Genomic DNA, 16876 nt, shown 5'->3' with positions numbered 1-16876 from the left:
TCCAGCATTTTCTGTTTTTATTTCAGATTTCCAGCATGTACAGTATTTTTCATTAATAGATGTGCAATGTACCTGGCTAAGTTAAGTGTGCATGAACCAACTTGGGACCAAGTATCATTAGCATGTATACTACCATTTCACAATTCAACGTAATCTGCAGGTCAAAGTGACAAAAACTTCCCTTTTTCACAAATTGCACTTTGAATCAAACCCAGTATCTGTAAACCTATTAAGATAACTTTCAGTTTAATTTGCACAAAATAACAGTCAGAAATATTGGAAGCAAAGTGCTTTACTTCTCATCCCAGACCAAAATTATTTATATTAGGTGTTAATTTTCCACATGTACCCTGACAACACGCAGTTCTACCTCACCACCACCTCTCTCAACTCCTCCACTGTTGCTAAATTATCAGATTGTTTATCTGACATCCAGTATCGGATGAGTAGAAAGTTCCCAGTATTTAATTGGAGGAAGACTTAAGCCGTCATTTTCGGTCCCCGGTCAAAACTCTGTTCCCTGGTTACTGACTCCATCTTCTCCCTGTCAACAGTCTGAGATTAAGCCAGTTTGTTCGGGATCAAGTATGCTACCAAGATTGCAAGATGAGCTTCTGACCACATTATTTGTGCTATCACTAAGACCGCCTATTTCTACTTCTAACGTCTCTCAACTTCACGTCTTCAGCTCATCTGCTGCCGAAACGATCATTCATTACTTCATTACATCCAGACTCAACTATTTCAATGCACTCCTGGCTGGTCTCCCTTCTACCCTATGTAAACTTGAGGTCATCCAAAAACTCTACTGCTTATGGTTTAACTTGCAGCAGGTCCCATTCCTTGATCATCGTTGTGCTTATGACTTATGCTGGCTCCTAGCGAAGCTACGCCTTGACTTTAAAATTCTCATCCTTGTTTTCAAATCCCTCCATGGTCTTACCCCTCCCTATCTCTCCACAACCCTCCAAGATTTCTGCGCTCCTCGAATTCTGGCCTCTTTGCATTCCCAATTACAATTGCTCCACCATTGGTGGCTGTGCCCTCCGTTGCTCAGGTTCCAAGCTCTGGAAATCCCTCTGTACGCCTCTCTGCCCTTCTACCTCACTTTCTTCCTTTAAGGTAATTCTTAAAATCTCTTTGACCAAACTTTTGGTCACCTGACATAATGTATCTTTACGTGGTTTGGTGTCATACTTTGTTTTATAATGCTCCTTTGAAGTGTCTGGAGACATTACTTTAATTACATTATATGAATATAAATTGTTGATAAAGAAACATTGCAGTTAATTTTCTTTTAATCTGGAGACCTACTTAACTGTTTGCAGCTTTTGATGGAAGAAACATTAAATGTTTGTGCCATTTCCCTGCCTTCAAAATACATTAAATCAAGTATACAGAGGTAGTGATTTCAACACAATGCCTGCTAGGACAGAGGCACATCTAGCCTGTTTCTGGCTGCTTAAATTATATTAACTGGAACTAGATTAGAATCTGGTTTTCACTGTGAAGCCAAACAAAATCTCATCATTTATTTTACCTACTGCCAGATTACAAAAGAGAGAGAGAGAGAAAAAAAAACAGCACATATCCATAGGATTCTTACCACAGCGAGTCACATCTTCATCAGATCCATCACGGCAATCATCATCTCCATCACAAATCCATCTGAGTGGGATACAGTGTCCATTGCGGCATGAAAAGTTGCTAGAGTCACAGGTGCGTTCACTTGCTAAAGAGCACCAATGGCAAAGCATTAATGCTTCTTACAACAGATCAGCAATATAATTACATACAATTTATTAGGTACTTCCAGAGCTCAAATGCATTTCTGCTGTGCAGAATGCTAGCTAAAGGAGGCATTTTAGTCAAACATCATTCTTCAAAAGTGGAAAGTAGAGTTTCTAACAGAGGTTAGATTTATGTTCCACCTGCTCCTCTTCAAAGCAAATGTGCTTACTTTGAAAATGCCTCACTTTCATATTCAGAAGGAGGTGGTTTAAATACTAGGACCAGAACTTCCGAGGAGTGGTAATCACTGTCGGATGCTATTCTGCTCCTTTTTACTTACCCTGGTTGGGAGCTGCACATTTCTTGCCTGCTCTTCTGATCTGGGCCTGGTGATAAATGTGCAGCATACCTGGGTCCCAAGGCCTCCTAATGCAGGGCAGCAATGTTGGGGAAACTGAAGCCATGCCCAGTTCCCCCCCACCCCCACCTCCTTTTACAGCACTAACTGCCATAAACCGGGTAAGTTTAAAGGTCCTCATGTTTAAATGCACTTTTGAGAAGCTAGGAAGAAGGTAAGTGTACAAGGTAAGTGGGTAGGATGGACAGACAAGTCGGGGTGGGGGCGGGGGGTGCAGGTGTAGTATAGTTACTCAGGAATTAAAAGTGGTTTCAAATCCTAACTTTCCTGGGTAATTATTCTGCTGAGTTGGAACCATCCGAAGTCACTGATTTAAATCAGAGTATCGAATGGTTCCCAGTGCAGGGTAATTGCCCATCGGCAGTTTAAACTTGCCGGCAATTCCTGTGCAGTCAGTGTGTGGGGACTTTGGGGCGAGGGTCCCCCAGCAGGGTGCCTCTGTGGCACGACCCCCAGGAACAGAAATTCTGGGTCCATAATTTGTTATCCTCTTCTCCAAATTAATATTTGTTCTTCCGATCAATTAATTAAATCACTTTTTGAAAACACTACACAAATGATAAGTGGCCAAACTACATTCCTGGTTTTCATACTGGAATTTACTCCAATATAAACAAACAATGAAAATAAAATTAATATTTATCCTGTATTTCAGATAATTCACTGCTTTGCCATAACTAGAACTGCACAGTACTTCTGCCAACAAGAAACTAAATCAAAACATTGCTCTTTGCTTAAATCTAGTAACTAAGAACAAGTTAAATCCCAGTGAAGTTCACAACAATAAATGAATGATGACTTACCAGTGCAGTTCAGTTCATCTGACCAATCTCGGCAGTCATTGTCCCCATCACATGTCCAAGATAAGCGAATACACATGCCAGTGGCACAAGTAAATTCGTCACTCTTACAGCTGTTCAATGCTGTAGGGGTTTTAAGGGAAAATAATTACAATGCCAAGGCTTACACTTTGATAAGATTTATGTACAAAGGACCCATTCAATATGTTTGCATAATTTGATGAGACCTTTTAAAATAAACTTTAGATTTGTCACAACTTGACTAGGACAGGAATACTTTACAATATTGCAGCTAGACACAAGATTTGTCTCAGTTCCTTTATCCTACTGAGTATTTTAGACAAAATATATTTACCATCAAATGCAAGACCTTAGCACATTTAGCTGGCTGTAATTATAGGAAGACTAGAAATAGAACATGTGAGGACAGCACATTGATTGTCAATAATGAACTGCCTGGGGAGAACGCTTCTACACCAATATTGATCATTAGAAGTCTTGTGAGTCATGTTTCTAAGTGATTAATTTGTGACAAGTAAATTATTTTCATACAGTAGAAGGCCCACTTGTATCCAACCTGCAAATCAAAAAGTACTTTATAAAAATATGGGAGTGGAAAAACACTTTCAAAACTGAACAAAATAGTCATTCATATAACCAATATATGAGTTTCTTATAAAAAAGGTGCTTTCATGGGTTAGCCAGTTTTAATTCCTAGACTGCAGGCCTAAAACTAGCAGGCTCTTCTACTGTATGTTGCAAATAATTGGCTGTTTCTCATGAGCCCAGAAACACAACAACCCAGATTTTCAATGTCCAAGCACTGGTGTCAGGAAAGCAACATGGCTGAAGACTCAAATTTTTCCATAAAGTCATAACAGAACTTATCCATTAAATTGGAGTACCAGTTAGCCAAATTCCATTGACTTGGATGGGAGCAACACCAAGAATTAACGTCAGCTCTTTTAACACACATTTTTCTTCTGCCTTTAGATGCACAGATCAAACTAAATTGTTAACGGATAAGGTAGAATTTTGGTTTTGAGATGAAACACCAAAATTAGAATATACAATATGGTCTTGCCAGCTAGGTTCCTGCCCAAGATTCTCATCAGGCTTTACCAATCTCAGTCATAGGCATCCAGCAGAAACCTAGCCACTGGGGAAGGAGGCCAGGGTGGATTGGGAGTGTGTGCACACCTGTGTGTGTGTTGGCTGGGGGGGGGGAGGGAGGAGTGAATAAGTTCACTCAGTGCAAATACCTTCCAGTTAGTTGGACAACAAGTTTGTGCCTGCCCTCTGCTGGAGAGGGCTCAAAGTGCAAGCAACTTTACACCAGAAATCAAAATCACCTGAACAACAGATTTAACGAAACAATGAAACAAAATGCACCTTTAGGTTTATATGGGACACCATGTGGAGTACCCCAGTTTGCTTTAGCCGATTAAGTAAATGTAGACTAAAGCTTCTGAAGTCACTTACAGCACTGCTCTTCATCACTATCATCCCCACAGTCATCTTCACGATCACATTTGTATGACAGTGGAATACACATCCCCGATGACCGACATTTGAACTGAGAATCGGGATCACAAATAGCTGTTGCTGTGAAAAGGGGAAAAATGCTTATGCATATTAAACTCATACTTTTATACATCGTAACACTACAATATCACACTAACGCAGAATGCAAAATGAGGGTAAGTGGATAAAATACAGCAAGATAGCCAAATTTCATTATTACAAACCTCTGGTGCCAAGCAAGGCTTATGTTCAAGGTAGCAAAGATTAGAGGGATAACCTTACATGGTAAAACAGAGGAGATATTCCACTACATCCCAGTGAAGTTTTAGGTGTAATTTGTTATTGTAAAGTTACAATAAGATAGAGATAACTTGGCACAGCTGCTAAAATCAAACAGTACTTACGGCAATTGCTTTCATCACTGTAATCGCCACAGTCATTATCATTATCACACTTCCAAATGCTGCTGATACATTTGCCATTGGAGCACCTGTACTGGTTAGGCAGACAAGTATGCTCTATAATAAAATAAACACACATTTAAAAGGAACTGGTGAATAGTTCTAAGACAAAGCAGAAATTCCAATGCCCTCAGAGGGGAAAGGCCTACATGGATATCAGGTAATTTCAAGCAGATGGAAAGATTGGGGATAGTACTGAATCATAAACAATTCTCTGTAGTACTCCTACTTTCAACACCTTTTCTGGTTTTTGTAGCAATTGTTATGGTGGGGGGGGGTGGGGGGGGCTGCAGGGAAAGAGAAAGGCTAGAAGAGAGGGGACAAACATTTTGGTGGATTCTGCTTAAACTTGTTTAGGAAACAAGTTTGTTGCAGCACTTCACACCTTTGCAGCTTCAAGATAATGATGGACCACTTGCAAACAAAACACAGTTTCCTTCTTCTCCAATTCCAACATTACTTTTGACATGTCATTATCTACAGTGCAGCTGTAGTGCTGGCAGGAAGCAGTTTTACCTTCCATTAATATTGCAGCTCTTAGTGTGAAGGCAACAGCAGAAGCCATTTCACTCCAGCAAAGCAGGTATGGAGTTAATACACTGTAACCTCTCCAGTCAGGAAATCTGATGTTCAGGAGCACCAGATGTTCAGAAACTTTGAGCAGTCTGGCATTTTAGTCTAGTACTCTGGGAGCAGAAACAGTGTTTTCTGGTTTACACTTGCGATTAGGCATTCTATCGTCATTCTATAATCTAGAAAATTCCAAAACTCCAGAAAATGACTTGGTCTCAAGTATACAGTGTAATAGGATTCTGTATTTTAGGTTGCATTTATGTGGTCACGTCTGCACTGCTGTTAAGAGGTTTCCAATTGGCAGAGGCAAAACTGACCGGATAAAGGAAATGGATCCCTTGGTGAGGCCACTTCACAACAGTTTGCCTTCATACTACTTAAAGACCGGCTTCAGTGCTGTGGCTAATCAATTTAGAAAGCATGCAAGCAATCTGATAGGCCTCCAGGACACCATTTAGGGCTTATTTAAAGGAGAGAGTGTAGATGTTCTCTCAAATAAGAGAAAATCTGTCCACATGCCACACAAACCTCCCCCTCTGAGATCCGAGCGCAGATTGCAGGTAGACAGTATAAAACAAGGGACTGCCTGCTGCAAATTGACACTATCAGTAACTAAAGTATAACTGCATCTGAACATTTGCTGTTTTTTTGGTGACAATTATACACAGACCACCCTCATAAGTACATAACAAGGTCCTAAATTTTGTCAACATCTGCAGGTCAACATTAAGAGTAAATTGATAGGTGACATAACTCAACAGCCAAAAATCCATAAAAATCAGACAATGCCGGAAACACCAACCAAGGTCAGGCAGCATCTGAGAATCAGAAGGTAGGATTAACATTGCAGGTCTTATGACCCCTTGATCAGAACCAGATCATCAAACCTAAAACATTAACAGTAACTTCCTCACTCCTAACTTGCTGATTGCTTCTGGCACTTCCCATTTTTTATTTCAGATTTCCAGCAGTTGTTTTATTTTGCCCTTTACCTTGTAAAATAATGGTGCTTTAAAAATAAAAAGTTTCAAATCATTTATGACATAAAAAGCAAACAGACAAGTGTGCTCCGTCTCCTCAATTTCCCCCTGCCCCACATCCCACCCCTCCATCTCGAATTGTTTTATAAAAATTCATTCATGGGATGTGGGCTTCACTGGCTGGGCCAGCATTTATTGCCCATCCCTAATTACCCAATGTGGTGGTGGTGAGCTGCCTTCTTGAACCGCTGCAGTCCACGTGTAGGTACACCCAGTGCTGTTAGGGAGTCCAGGATTTTGACCCACTGACAGTGAAGGAACAACGATATATTTCCAAGACAGGATGGGGAGTGACTTGGAGGGGAACGTCAATGTGGTGGTGTTCCCATCTATCTGCTGCCCTTGTCCTTCTAGATGGTAGTGGTCATGGGTTTGGAAGATGCTGTTGAAGGAGCCTTGGTGAATTCCTGCAGTGCATCTTGTAGATGGTACACATTGCTGCCACTGTGCATCGGTGGTGGAGGGAATTAATGTTTGTGGATGTGGTGCCAATCAAGCAGGCTGCTTTGTCCTGGATGGTGTCAAGCTTGAGTGTTGCTGAAGCTGCACTCATCCAGGCAAGTGGGGGGTATTCCATCACACTCCTGACTTGTAGATAGTCGACAGGCTTTGGGGAGTCAGGAGGTGGGTTACTCATCACATGATTCCTAGCCTCTGACCTGCTCTTGTAACCACAGTATTTATATGGCTAGTCCAGTTCAGTTTCTGGTCAATGGTAACCCCCAGAATGTCGATGGTGGGGGATTCAGTGATGGTAATGCCATTGAGCATCAAGGGGCAATGGTTGGATTCTCTCTTGTTGGAGACGGTCATTGCCAGACACTTGTGTGGCACAAATGTTACTTGCTGCTCGTCAGCCCAAGCCTGGATATTGTCCAGGTTTTGCTGCATTTAGACATGGACTGCTTCAGTATCTGAGGAGTCACAAATGGTGCTGAACATTGTGCAAACATCAGTGAACATCCCCACTTCTGGCCTTATGATGGAAGGAAGGTCATTTTGTGAAGCAGTTGAAGGTGGTTGGGCCGAGGACACTACCCTGAGGAGCTCCTGCAGTGATGTCTGGAGCCGAGGTGACTGACCTCCAACAACTACAGCCATCTTCCTTTGTGCTAGGTATAACTCCAAACAGCAGAGAGAGTTCCCCACCCCCCCCGATTCCCATCGACTCCAGTTTTGTTAGGGCTCCCTGATGCCGCACACTGTCAAATGCAGCCTTGATGTCAATGGCAGTCATTCTCACCTCACCACTGGAATTCAGCTCTTTTGTCCATGTTTGAACCAAGTCTGTAATGAGTGGCCCTAGCAGAACCCAAAATGGGCGTCATTGAGGTTATTGCTAAGCAATTGCCACTTGATAGCAATATTGACGACCCCTTCCATTACTTTACTGATGACCAAGAGTAGGCTAATGGGGCAGTAATTGGCTGGGTTGTATTTGCCCTGCTTTGTGTGTACAGGACATACCTCAGCAATTCTCCACATAGCCAGATAAATGCCAGTGTTGTAGCTGTACTGGAACAGCTTGGCTAGGGGTGTGGCAAGTTCTGGAGCAGAAGCCTTCAGTACTATTGTCAGATTATTGTCAGGGCCCATAGCCTTTGCAGTATCCAGTGCCTTCAGCCATTTCTTGATATCACGTGAAGTGAACCACATTGGCTGAAGGCTGGCATCTGTGATGCTGGGAACCTCTGGAGACGACTGTGATGGATCATCCACTCGGCACTTTTGGCCGAAGATTGTAGCAAATGCTTCAGCCTCATCTTTTGCACTGATGTGCTGGGCTCCCCCATCATGAGGATGGGGATATTTGTGGATCTGTCTCCTCCAGTGAGTTGTTTAATTGCCCACCACCATTCACGACTGGATGTGGCAGGACTGCAGGGCTTAGATCTGATCCTTTGGTTGTGGGATCGCTTAGTCTGTCTATCACATGCTGCTCGGCATGCAAGTAGTCCTGTGTTATAGCTTCACCAGGTTGACATCTCATTTTTAGGTATGTCTGGTGCTGCTCCTGGCATGCCCTCCTGCACTCTTCATTGAGCCAGGGTTGATCCCTTAGCTTGATGGTAACAATAGAGTGGGGGGATATGCCGGGCCACGAGGTTACAGATTGTGTTCGAGTACAATTCTGGTGCTGATGATTGCCCACAGCGCCTCATAGGTGCCCAGTCTTGAGTCACTAGATCTGTTCGAAATCTATCCCATTTAGCATTGTGGTAGTGCCACACAACACGATGGAGGGTATCCTCAATGTGAAGGCGGTACTTCATCGCCAGAGTGACTGTGCAGTGGTTGCTCCTACCAACAGTGTCATGGACAGATGCATCCACGGCAGGCAGGTTGGTGAGGATGAAGTATGTTTTTCCCTCTTGTTGGTTCCCTCATCACCTACCACAGACCCAGTCTAGCAGCTATGTCATTTAGGACTCGGCCAGCTCAGTCAGTAGTGGTGCTACTGAGCCACTCTTGGTGGACATTGAAGTCCACCACCCAGAGTACATTCTGTGCCCTTGCCACCCTCGGTGCTTCCTCCAAGTGGTGTCCAACATGGAGGAGCACTGATTCATCAGCTGAGGGAGGGCAGTACGTGGTAATCAGCAGGAGGTTTCCTTGCCCATTTTTGACCTGACTTCATGGAGTCCACAGTTGATGTTGAGAACTCCTAGGGCAACTCCCTTTCGGCTATTACCACTGTGCTGCCACTTCTGCTGGGCCTGTCCTGCCAGTGGGACAGGACATACCCAGGGATGGTGATGGTGGTGTCTGGGACATTATCTGTAAGATATGATTCCATGAGGATGACTATGTCAGGCTGTTGCTTGACTAGTCTGTTGGGAGAGCTCTCCCAATTTTGGTACTAGCCCCCAGATGTTAATAAGGAGGACTTTGTAGGGTCAACAGGGCTGAGGTTGCTGTTGTTGTTTCCAGTTCCTAGGTCAATGCCAGATAGTCAGTACAGTTTCATTCCTTTCTTATGACTTTGTAGGGGTTTGTTACAACTGAGTGGCTTGCTAGGCCATTTCAGAAGGCATTTTAAGAGTTAACCACGTTGTTGTGGGTTTGGAGTCACGTGTAGGCCAGACCAGGTAAGGATGACAGATTTCCTTCCCTAAAGGCCATTAGTGAACCAGATGGGCTTTTACAACAATTGACAATCGTTTCATGGTCATCGTCAGACTTTTAATTCTAGATTTTTATTGAATTCAAATTCCACCATCTGCTGTGGCGGGATTCAAGCCTGGGTCCCCAGAGCATTACCCTGGGTCTCTCGATTACTAGTCGAGCGAATAACATGAAAAAATGAAGTTGATAGATCAGTCATGATCTTGCTGAATGGCAGAACAGGTTCAAGGCTCGTAAGGCCCTCTCAATCACGTTTCTTACACGTATGCTGGGTATAGTGGTTTCCATTAGCCCATCCCAAGTGATTGCCATTGATATATGAACCCAAACTGTAATCAGACTATTGGACTGTGTAAGCATAACACTAGACATATCAACACATGCACAACACACACACAAAGTCACAAAAGTATAATAATTCTCAATATTATTGTAATTTGTAAAAGTAGGTTAATAGTGTGGTTTGGATGGTGTGCGTGTGGGAGCCTGCGCGTGTCTGTCCGTGCTTCAATTGAATTGGAGACAGCTGGTCTGGAGGCTTTGACTCATCAAAAGAAGCTAAGTGCTAAAAACTTGAATTGGAGGCAGAAGGAAGAAGAATTGGAAATGAAAAAAAAAACTGGAACTAGAGGCAGCAGAAAAAGAAAGGGAAAGAGAGATTATTTCAAAAAGGAACGGAAATGCGAAAACTTGATCTCCAGAGGGAAAAGTTAGCAACGGAGGAAAGACGGAACCAACTTAAAAAGCTGGACTTTAAAGGTATCACAGCAAGTGACGAAAGAGAAGGAAGATAGGAGAGCTATAGCTCGCAGTTTGGTTGCTGGGGAGAAAGCATTAGTTCTGTTACCAGGACTGGGTGACTCATTAAAGTCATGGTTTAGTGGGCCTTACAGGATTGAAAAGAAACTGAGCGAAGTAAATTTAATAAATAAACCAGACAGAAGAAAAAGCAGAGGGTGTGTCATGTAAACATGCTTAAAAAGTACTTCGACAGGGAAGAGGACCAAAAAGGAGGTATTAGTGGTGGTAGATAATGAGAATGAGGTAGAAAGAGAATTTTCAAATTGATTTTCCTCTAATCAGATTGGATAATGAGGGGGTACTTGAAAATTTAAATATAATAAGAGTTACCTTCTAGACAAGTGTCAAAGTGATTTGGAGAAGCTATTGCAGTCACACAAAGCTATCTGTGGGAATAAGCTAGGGAGGACAAATTAAGCTACACATGATGCGAGTGTAGAAATTTCATCCTCAATAAAGGCAACATCCTTCTAGATTAAATCCAAAGTTATCACAAGTACAGAAAGAAATTGAATTCATGCTTCAAAATGACATCATTGAGTCTAGTTGCAGTAACTGGAGGTCTCCTATTGTGATGGTACCGAAACTGGATGGAACACTAAGATTGTGTGGGGACTATCAAAAGGTGAATGCAGTGACAAAAGCAGATTCATATCCTATACCACGGTTGAAAGATTGCATTGAGAAAGTGGGGCAATCAAAGTTTATCACTAAGATTGACTTGCTGAGAGGATATTGGCAAGTATCATCATCATCAGAGAGAGCAAAGGAGATATCAACTTTTGTGACGTCAGATGGACTATAGCAATTTAAAGTTATGCCATTTGGTATGAAACATGCACCTGCAACTTTTCAAAGACTGACAAGGTAATTGCAGGACTGAGCAATTATGCTGCTTATATTGACGACTTGATAGTTTTCAGTCAAATGTGGGAGGAGCATTTACAACATCTGGAAGAATTATTTAGTCAACTACAAGGAGCTAATTTGGTGATGAACTTGGCTAAAAGTAAATTTGCAAAAGCACAAGTAACATATCTAGGCCATACCATTAGACATGGTAAGGTAGCCCTGAGAGACGTGAAAGTCAAAGCTATCGTGGATTTCCCTGTGCCTTCAACAAAACAAGGAGTTTTGAGATTCCTGGGTTGGAGTGGGTTTTACTGGAAATTTGTACCAAATTGTAGCAGTGTGGTTGCACCACAGTGAACTATTAAAAAAGAGCATGAAGTTTCAATTGACACAAGCATGTCAGAAGCCATTTGACAGTTTAAAAACTGTACTGACTACGACACTAGTTTTGGCAATACCCAATTATGCCAAGCAATTTAAGTTGGCCACTGATAAGCGATATAAGCATTGGGGCCGTACTGTTGCAAGGTGAAGAAATTGGAATTGAGAAGCCGATAGGGTATTTTTCACAGAAGTTGAACGTACAGGGGAGATGTTCAACGATCGAAAAGGAGACTCTGGGTCTGTTGTTAGCGTTGCAGCATTGAGATTTACGTTGTAAACAATTCATCAGAAACAATTGTTTATACAGACCACAATCCTTTAAAGTTTCTGGACAAATTTCGAGACCGAAGTGCTGTTCAGATGGAGTTCATCACTGCAACCATTTAGTCTACGGATTATAGAGGCTCAAACGAAAATTGGACATTTAAAACCTGGACACAGGCCTGGAATAAATATATATTGCGCACGTGTGTGGGGTTTAATTGAATTGGAGACAGCTGGTCTGAAGGCTTTGATTCATCAAAAGATGCTAGGTTTGAAATGCTAAATACAAACAGGGCTGAAGTCTTAGGATGTGGAGTGAGGAGAACTTGCATTTTTAGATAATTCAGGGTAGTTTGAATTTCAAAGGGATGGTAGGATGTTACACCTAGTGGGAGAAGCTAGGCCAAGCAGTGTGTATTTTTCCCAAAGGCACTATGAAAAGATTTATATTTTGAGAAAATGTAAAGGTCTAAAAACATAAGAGAACAATGGGATTTACATTAAAAGGGAGAAACATATAAAAAAGGAGAACAAAACTGTGTCAGGGAAAGAATTGTAAGATCAACAGTGAGAGAAGCCTCCAGTATTTGTGCATCAAGCCTGCTGTACATGCATGCACGTGCACACGCCTACCTAATGGCCTAGTAATCACAAAATATTTCAGCAATGCTAACTGTACAGACACTCACCTTGCTTCACACAGATGTTATCCTTTAGTGAGTAGCCATGTGGACAGTCACAACGAACATCCCCAGATGGCAAAACTGTGCTTTTCACTCCCACAGGGCAGACACATCTCCTATTATGAGGTTTAGGAAGACAAAGCAAGCTGCAGGCTTTCTCCAAACATGCATTTCCCCCTTTAAGATAAATACAATTTGTTAGGAAAAACTTCAAATAGCAGTTGTGAACTATTAATGAAGGGATTCAACTTGATTTTCACCAATCCCTTTCTCTACCGATGTGGAAGGACTTTTGCACACGGGATTTTTTATTTCAATGTAAATTGCTGCTCTATAGTAGTATTCAGGCATGTTAACACAGATATAATATAGGAGCAGCAGAAATAAAAGCCAAAAGGTCAATGAATGAGTCACTAATAATGATTAGTGCTCAAGTAGAAAAACTAGGCTTCCTCAGTGTCATGGTGACCAGGATTTAATACCACAAATCCCATAGCTACCAGCATAGTAAACTCAAATGGTACAGAGCCTTCCTTTTCAGGTGCGCCTTACAACCTCCCTTGCATTCTGTAACCCCCCCCACAATCTTTGCTCCATCATCTGTGGCTCCAACTCTCTGGGCCTCAAGGCTCTGGAATTTCTTCTGAAATTTCTGCCCCTCTCTCCTCCTCCATCACTTTCCTCAAAACTGACCTGTCCAACCAAGCTTTCAGTCATCCTCCTTAATATTTCCTTCATTGGTGTCAATTTTTGTCCGATAACGCTTCTGAGAAAAACACCAATGTGCTTTAATGTTTAAGATGCTGTATAAATGCAAGTTGTTAAATAACTAGGTACATTTCAAAGTTAATCATAAATAGTTGGAGAGAGATCCACAGATATCAATGCAACTTCTGGATAGGTATAAGAACAGTCTATCCTGCAAACAAATTTTGGTGGTAAAACAGAGAATACTTTACTGAGGTACAGTCACTGAGGAGACCCCAGTACATTGTTTCCTTTTGCAGAGGTGAGACACCAGTACTTGGGTGATATTGTAGCAGAGCATTCTGTTTACCTGGAGGGTCCTTCTCTTGTTCTTCATCCCAACTCCATGTACGATCAGGTGGCTCTCTAAGCATGATATATTTTGGTGTGATAGAAAGCTGCAGGTGCATAATTTCTCTCCCTAATCCCTCATCCACCCCCTGAAAATTATGCCTTTACAGTCTAACAAAGCATGTCAGATGGTTTACCGATAATTTACTCAGCTTCTTTTCATTTCTTTTTCCAGTCATCTAATGTTGTGCTGGCTTAAAAAGATTCTTGGGTAATATTTGGGTGTCTATTTTACTGGCAAGCAAACAAAATAAAAAGCCCAATATACATCACAAATCAATTGTGTAGACCAAGGGCACACAAAAAAAGCATGAGAGCCAAAGTTATATAAAAGATGCTACCTCTTGTCTTGCCCTTGTAGAACACCTTCATGTCCATTACTCCAGTTAAACCAGTGACCAGGGACTCCACACCTGAGCCATCATGCTTATTTGCCCGAAAGATGCTCATTTCAGACCAATCATCCCAGTAGATCTGATTCTGAAAAAAGTAAATGAATATCTTCGTCTTTACTTATTGCAAGCATGGCATTCAAACTTCTTCACAAGTGGAAAGAGCTTGCATTTATTTACAGCATTGTTACAGCCTCATGCATCGCAAAGCACATTAGGATCTCAGCCTAACCTCTCACTGTTCCTTCACCGTTAGTGGATCAAAATCCTGGAACTCCCTCCACCTCAACAACATGTGGAAATACCTACAGTGCAGGGACAGCAGCAGTTCAAGAAGGCAGTTCATTGCCACCTTCTCAAGGGCAATTAGGGATGGGTGATAAATGCTGGCCTCGCCACACATCAAGATGTAAATTAAAAAAGGCACCTCCCACAATGCAGCATTTCCTCAGTAATGCACCAAAATATCAGAATAGATTATCTGCTCAAGTGTTGAACTGGAGAATTTCAAAGTCCCGCACTTGAAGGCTGGCCAATCTGGGTGATGTATCAGGGAGCTTCTAACACTTATGGAGCTAAACCTGAGCAAATCTCTGCTCATTCAGAAAGTGAGAATAAAAATTGGGACAAACTGGGCAAGTATAAAAATCTACACTGACACTTGAGCACACATCTGTCTAACCTTTTGGATGATTCAATGGTATTTATAGGACTGCAATGAAATCAATGTGTCAGACTGAAACATTTAGTGGCAGTTAGACAGTGCATGGTTCAATGTTTTATTTATGTAAATCTGTATCCATCATAATTTTACTTGTTTCTCAATTTATGGAAGCTAAAAAGGCTACTGAGTAGAATTAAAGAATTAATTGTAGAGAATGATACAATGAAAATTATTTCCATCCAATGCACTTATTACATAATATACAGAAGCAGCTTAAAAAACCACAACACCAAATAGGGCTAATTTCAAAATAAAATCTATTAAGGAGTAATCACCATAAATACTCTACCCCAACATCTGAACTCAATTACCAAAATTTTAAAAACTCGTTGTGAACTTCCTCAAATGTGTTTTTTGCAAGTGACAATGATAGGTCCAGCATCCCAAGTTGCATACCTTAAAAACACTAATGGCGTATGGATGGGGAAGGTTCTGTATCACTACTGATCTCTGACCGCCATTAAAGTCTGCTCGTTCAATTCGGTCAACATAGGCTTCAGTCCAATAGATCCAGGAGCCATCCACTGTAATTCCATTAGGCCATTTAATGCCATCAGTGATGATTCGAACAACATTAGATGCATCCATCTCACTTCTATAAATGCCAACTGCATCATCACCCCAGTCTGTCCAAAACATCAGGCTGTGGGGAGAATATCAGGACAAATAAAATTCACTGTCTTACATAACATAAATCCATTTGCATGAACATTTGCTGCACCAGAGGACAAGCATCAGAAAAACTGCTTGTAGTCCAGTTTTTAAAAAGGAAAAAAGTAGTGACTTTTCTTTGACTGTTTTATCTCACGACATAAGGGTTCAGTAGCAACACGTAATTCTAGTTAAATTGGAGGAATAGAAAAACTGAGTTCTATGAAATTCAAATTGTGAGCACTTTTTAACGGAGGCTACTTAGTGCAGTGCAAGCAAATCTATACACTTCCAGCTATGTCAAGGAAAACGGATAAGACATGGTCTCTCAGAGACCGAGGGAATGCATCACCACCACTTAACTATCCAACACTGCAAAATCAAAGGGTGTTTCGTTTTCAAATCAAGCACCCCATTAGACCAAGAAAATGGGCAGCAGCCACCAGTTAACCTAAAGTGCTTTATAAAAATAACTAATCTTTGTGGTTGAGAGAGAAGTTATATAGTGCTCGTAACAACACTGTGATTTAAAGCAGACGCACAAAAATGTTTGTTCATCTCCACACGGAGGTTTTTTGTTTACACAGAGAGAGGGGGCAGGGTTGTGTACCAGTATTTTGGTATAAATGCAATTTGGTTCACGTGTGACATTTTACATCAAGTTCCTACAAACATCAGGTGGCAACAAGGGAAGAGGAGGGAATTTCCTGCAGATAGAGATGTAAGCATGAGGTCAGAGTCTGTCATTTTGTATGCATTGTTACACTGAAGGACCATGCACTGAAGGCATGCAATATTCCTGAGATCAATGTTAGTCTCTAATATTAAGCACAGAACCCATGGGTGTAGTATAGGAGTATCTGGCATAGCAAGGATTAATGTGGGACTGGGAAACAGTAACCCCTAGTGTGATGTAAAGAGGCACAACCTGAGACTAGAGTCAGCTGTGGACTGTGTAGAGACTTGTGTAGAAGCAAGCATGGAGTTAGCTCATAGCTTGGGCTATACCTTTTATATCTGTACATAGTTACGTGTTACCAATAAACAGTTAATGTTCAACCACACTAGACTCTGAACCTCTTTATATGATCAATAGATCTTGCAATGAGCATATTATTGGTTTCTGCTAACTGCAAGGTCACCATTTATAAAGATGGTGACCCAGATCACATTGCCTTTTAACCAGATATATGTTTTTTCCCCATTTCTAAATTACCCTGATTTGTAGTTGTGGCAGAAAGAAAGGTTAAAAAAAGAGGTGAAACAGAGCAGATCATAGATTTCTGTTTGAGTATCTGAAACCCTAAACAAATGTAAAAATGCTCTCTTGCATTGCCTGGCATGTGTCTAAAGA

The 16876-nt window shown here is 41.5% G+C and overlaps 1 protein-coding gene across 1 annotated transcript in view; it reads right to left on the bottom strand.

Moving 5' to 3' along the window:
- The window catches only part of sorl1 (sortilin-related receptor, L(DLR class) A repeats containing), a 203602-nt gene that overhangs the window by 52609 nt on the left and 134117 nt on the right, over positions 1 to 16876 (bottom strand). Inside the window, exons 20-26 of the mRNA XM_078533063.1 lie at positions 15268 to 15514; positions 14097 to 14235; positions 12664 to 12834; positions 4878 to 4991; positions 4432 to 4554; positions 2953 to 3072; positions 1607 to 1732 (exon numbers count right to left, since the gene is read on the bottom strand). Of these exons, the coding sequence (XP_078389189.1) occupies positions 1607 to 1732; positions 2953 to 3072; positions 4432 to 4554; positions 4878 to 4991; positions 12664 to 12834; positions 14097 to 14235; positions 15268 to 15514 (1040 nt within the window). The remainder of the gene's footprint in view (positions 1 to 1606; positions 1733 to 2952; positions 3073 to 4431; positions 4555 to 4877; positions 4992 to 12663; positions 12835 to 14096; positions 14236 to 15267; positions 15515 to 16876) is intronic.

Source organism: Cetorhinus maximus, chromosome 2 (genome assembly GCF_964194155.1).
Source record: "Cetorhinus maximus chromosome 2, sCetMax3.hap1.1, whole genome shotgun sequence".
Taxonomy (NCBI): Eukaryota; Metazoa; Chordata; class Chondrichthyes; order Lamniformes; family Cetorhinidae; genus Cetorhinus; species Cetorhinus maximus.
This window is presented reverse-complemented; position numbering and strand designations above follow the sequence as displayed.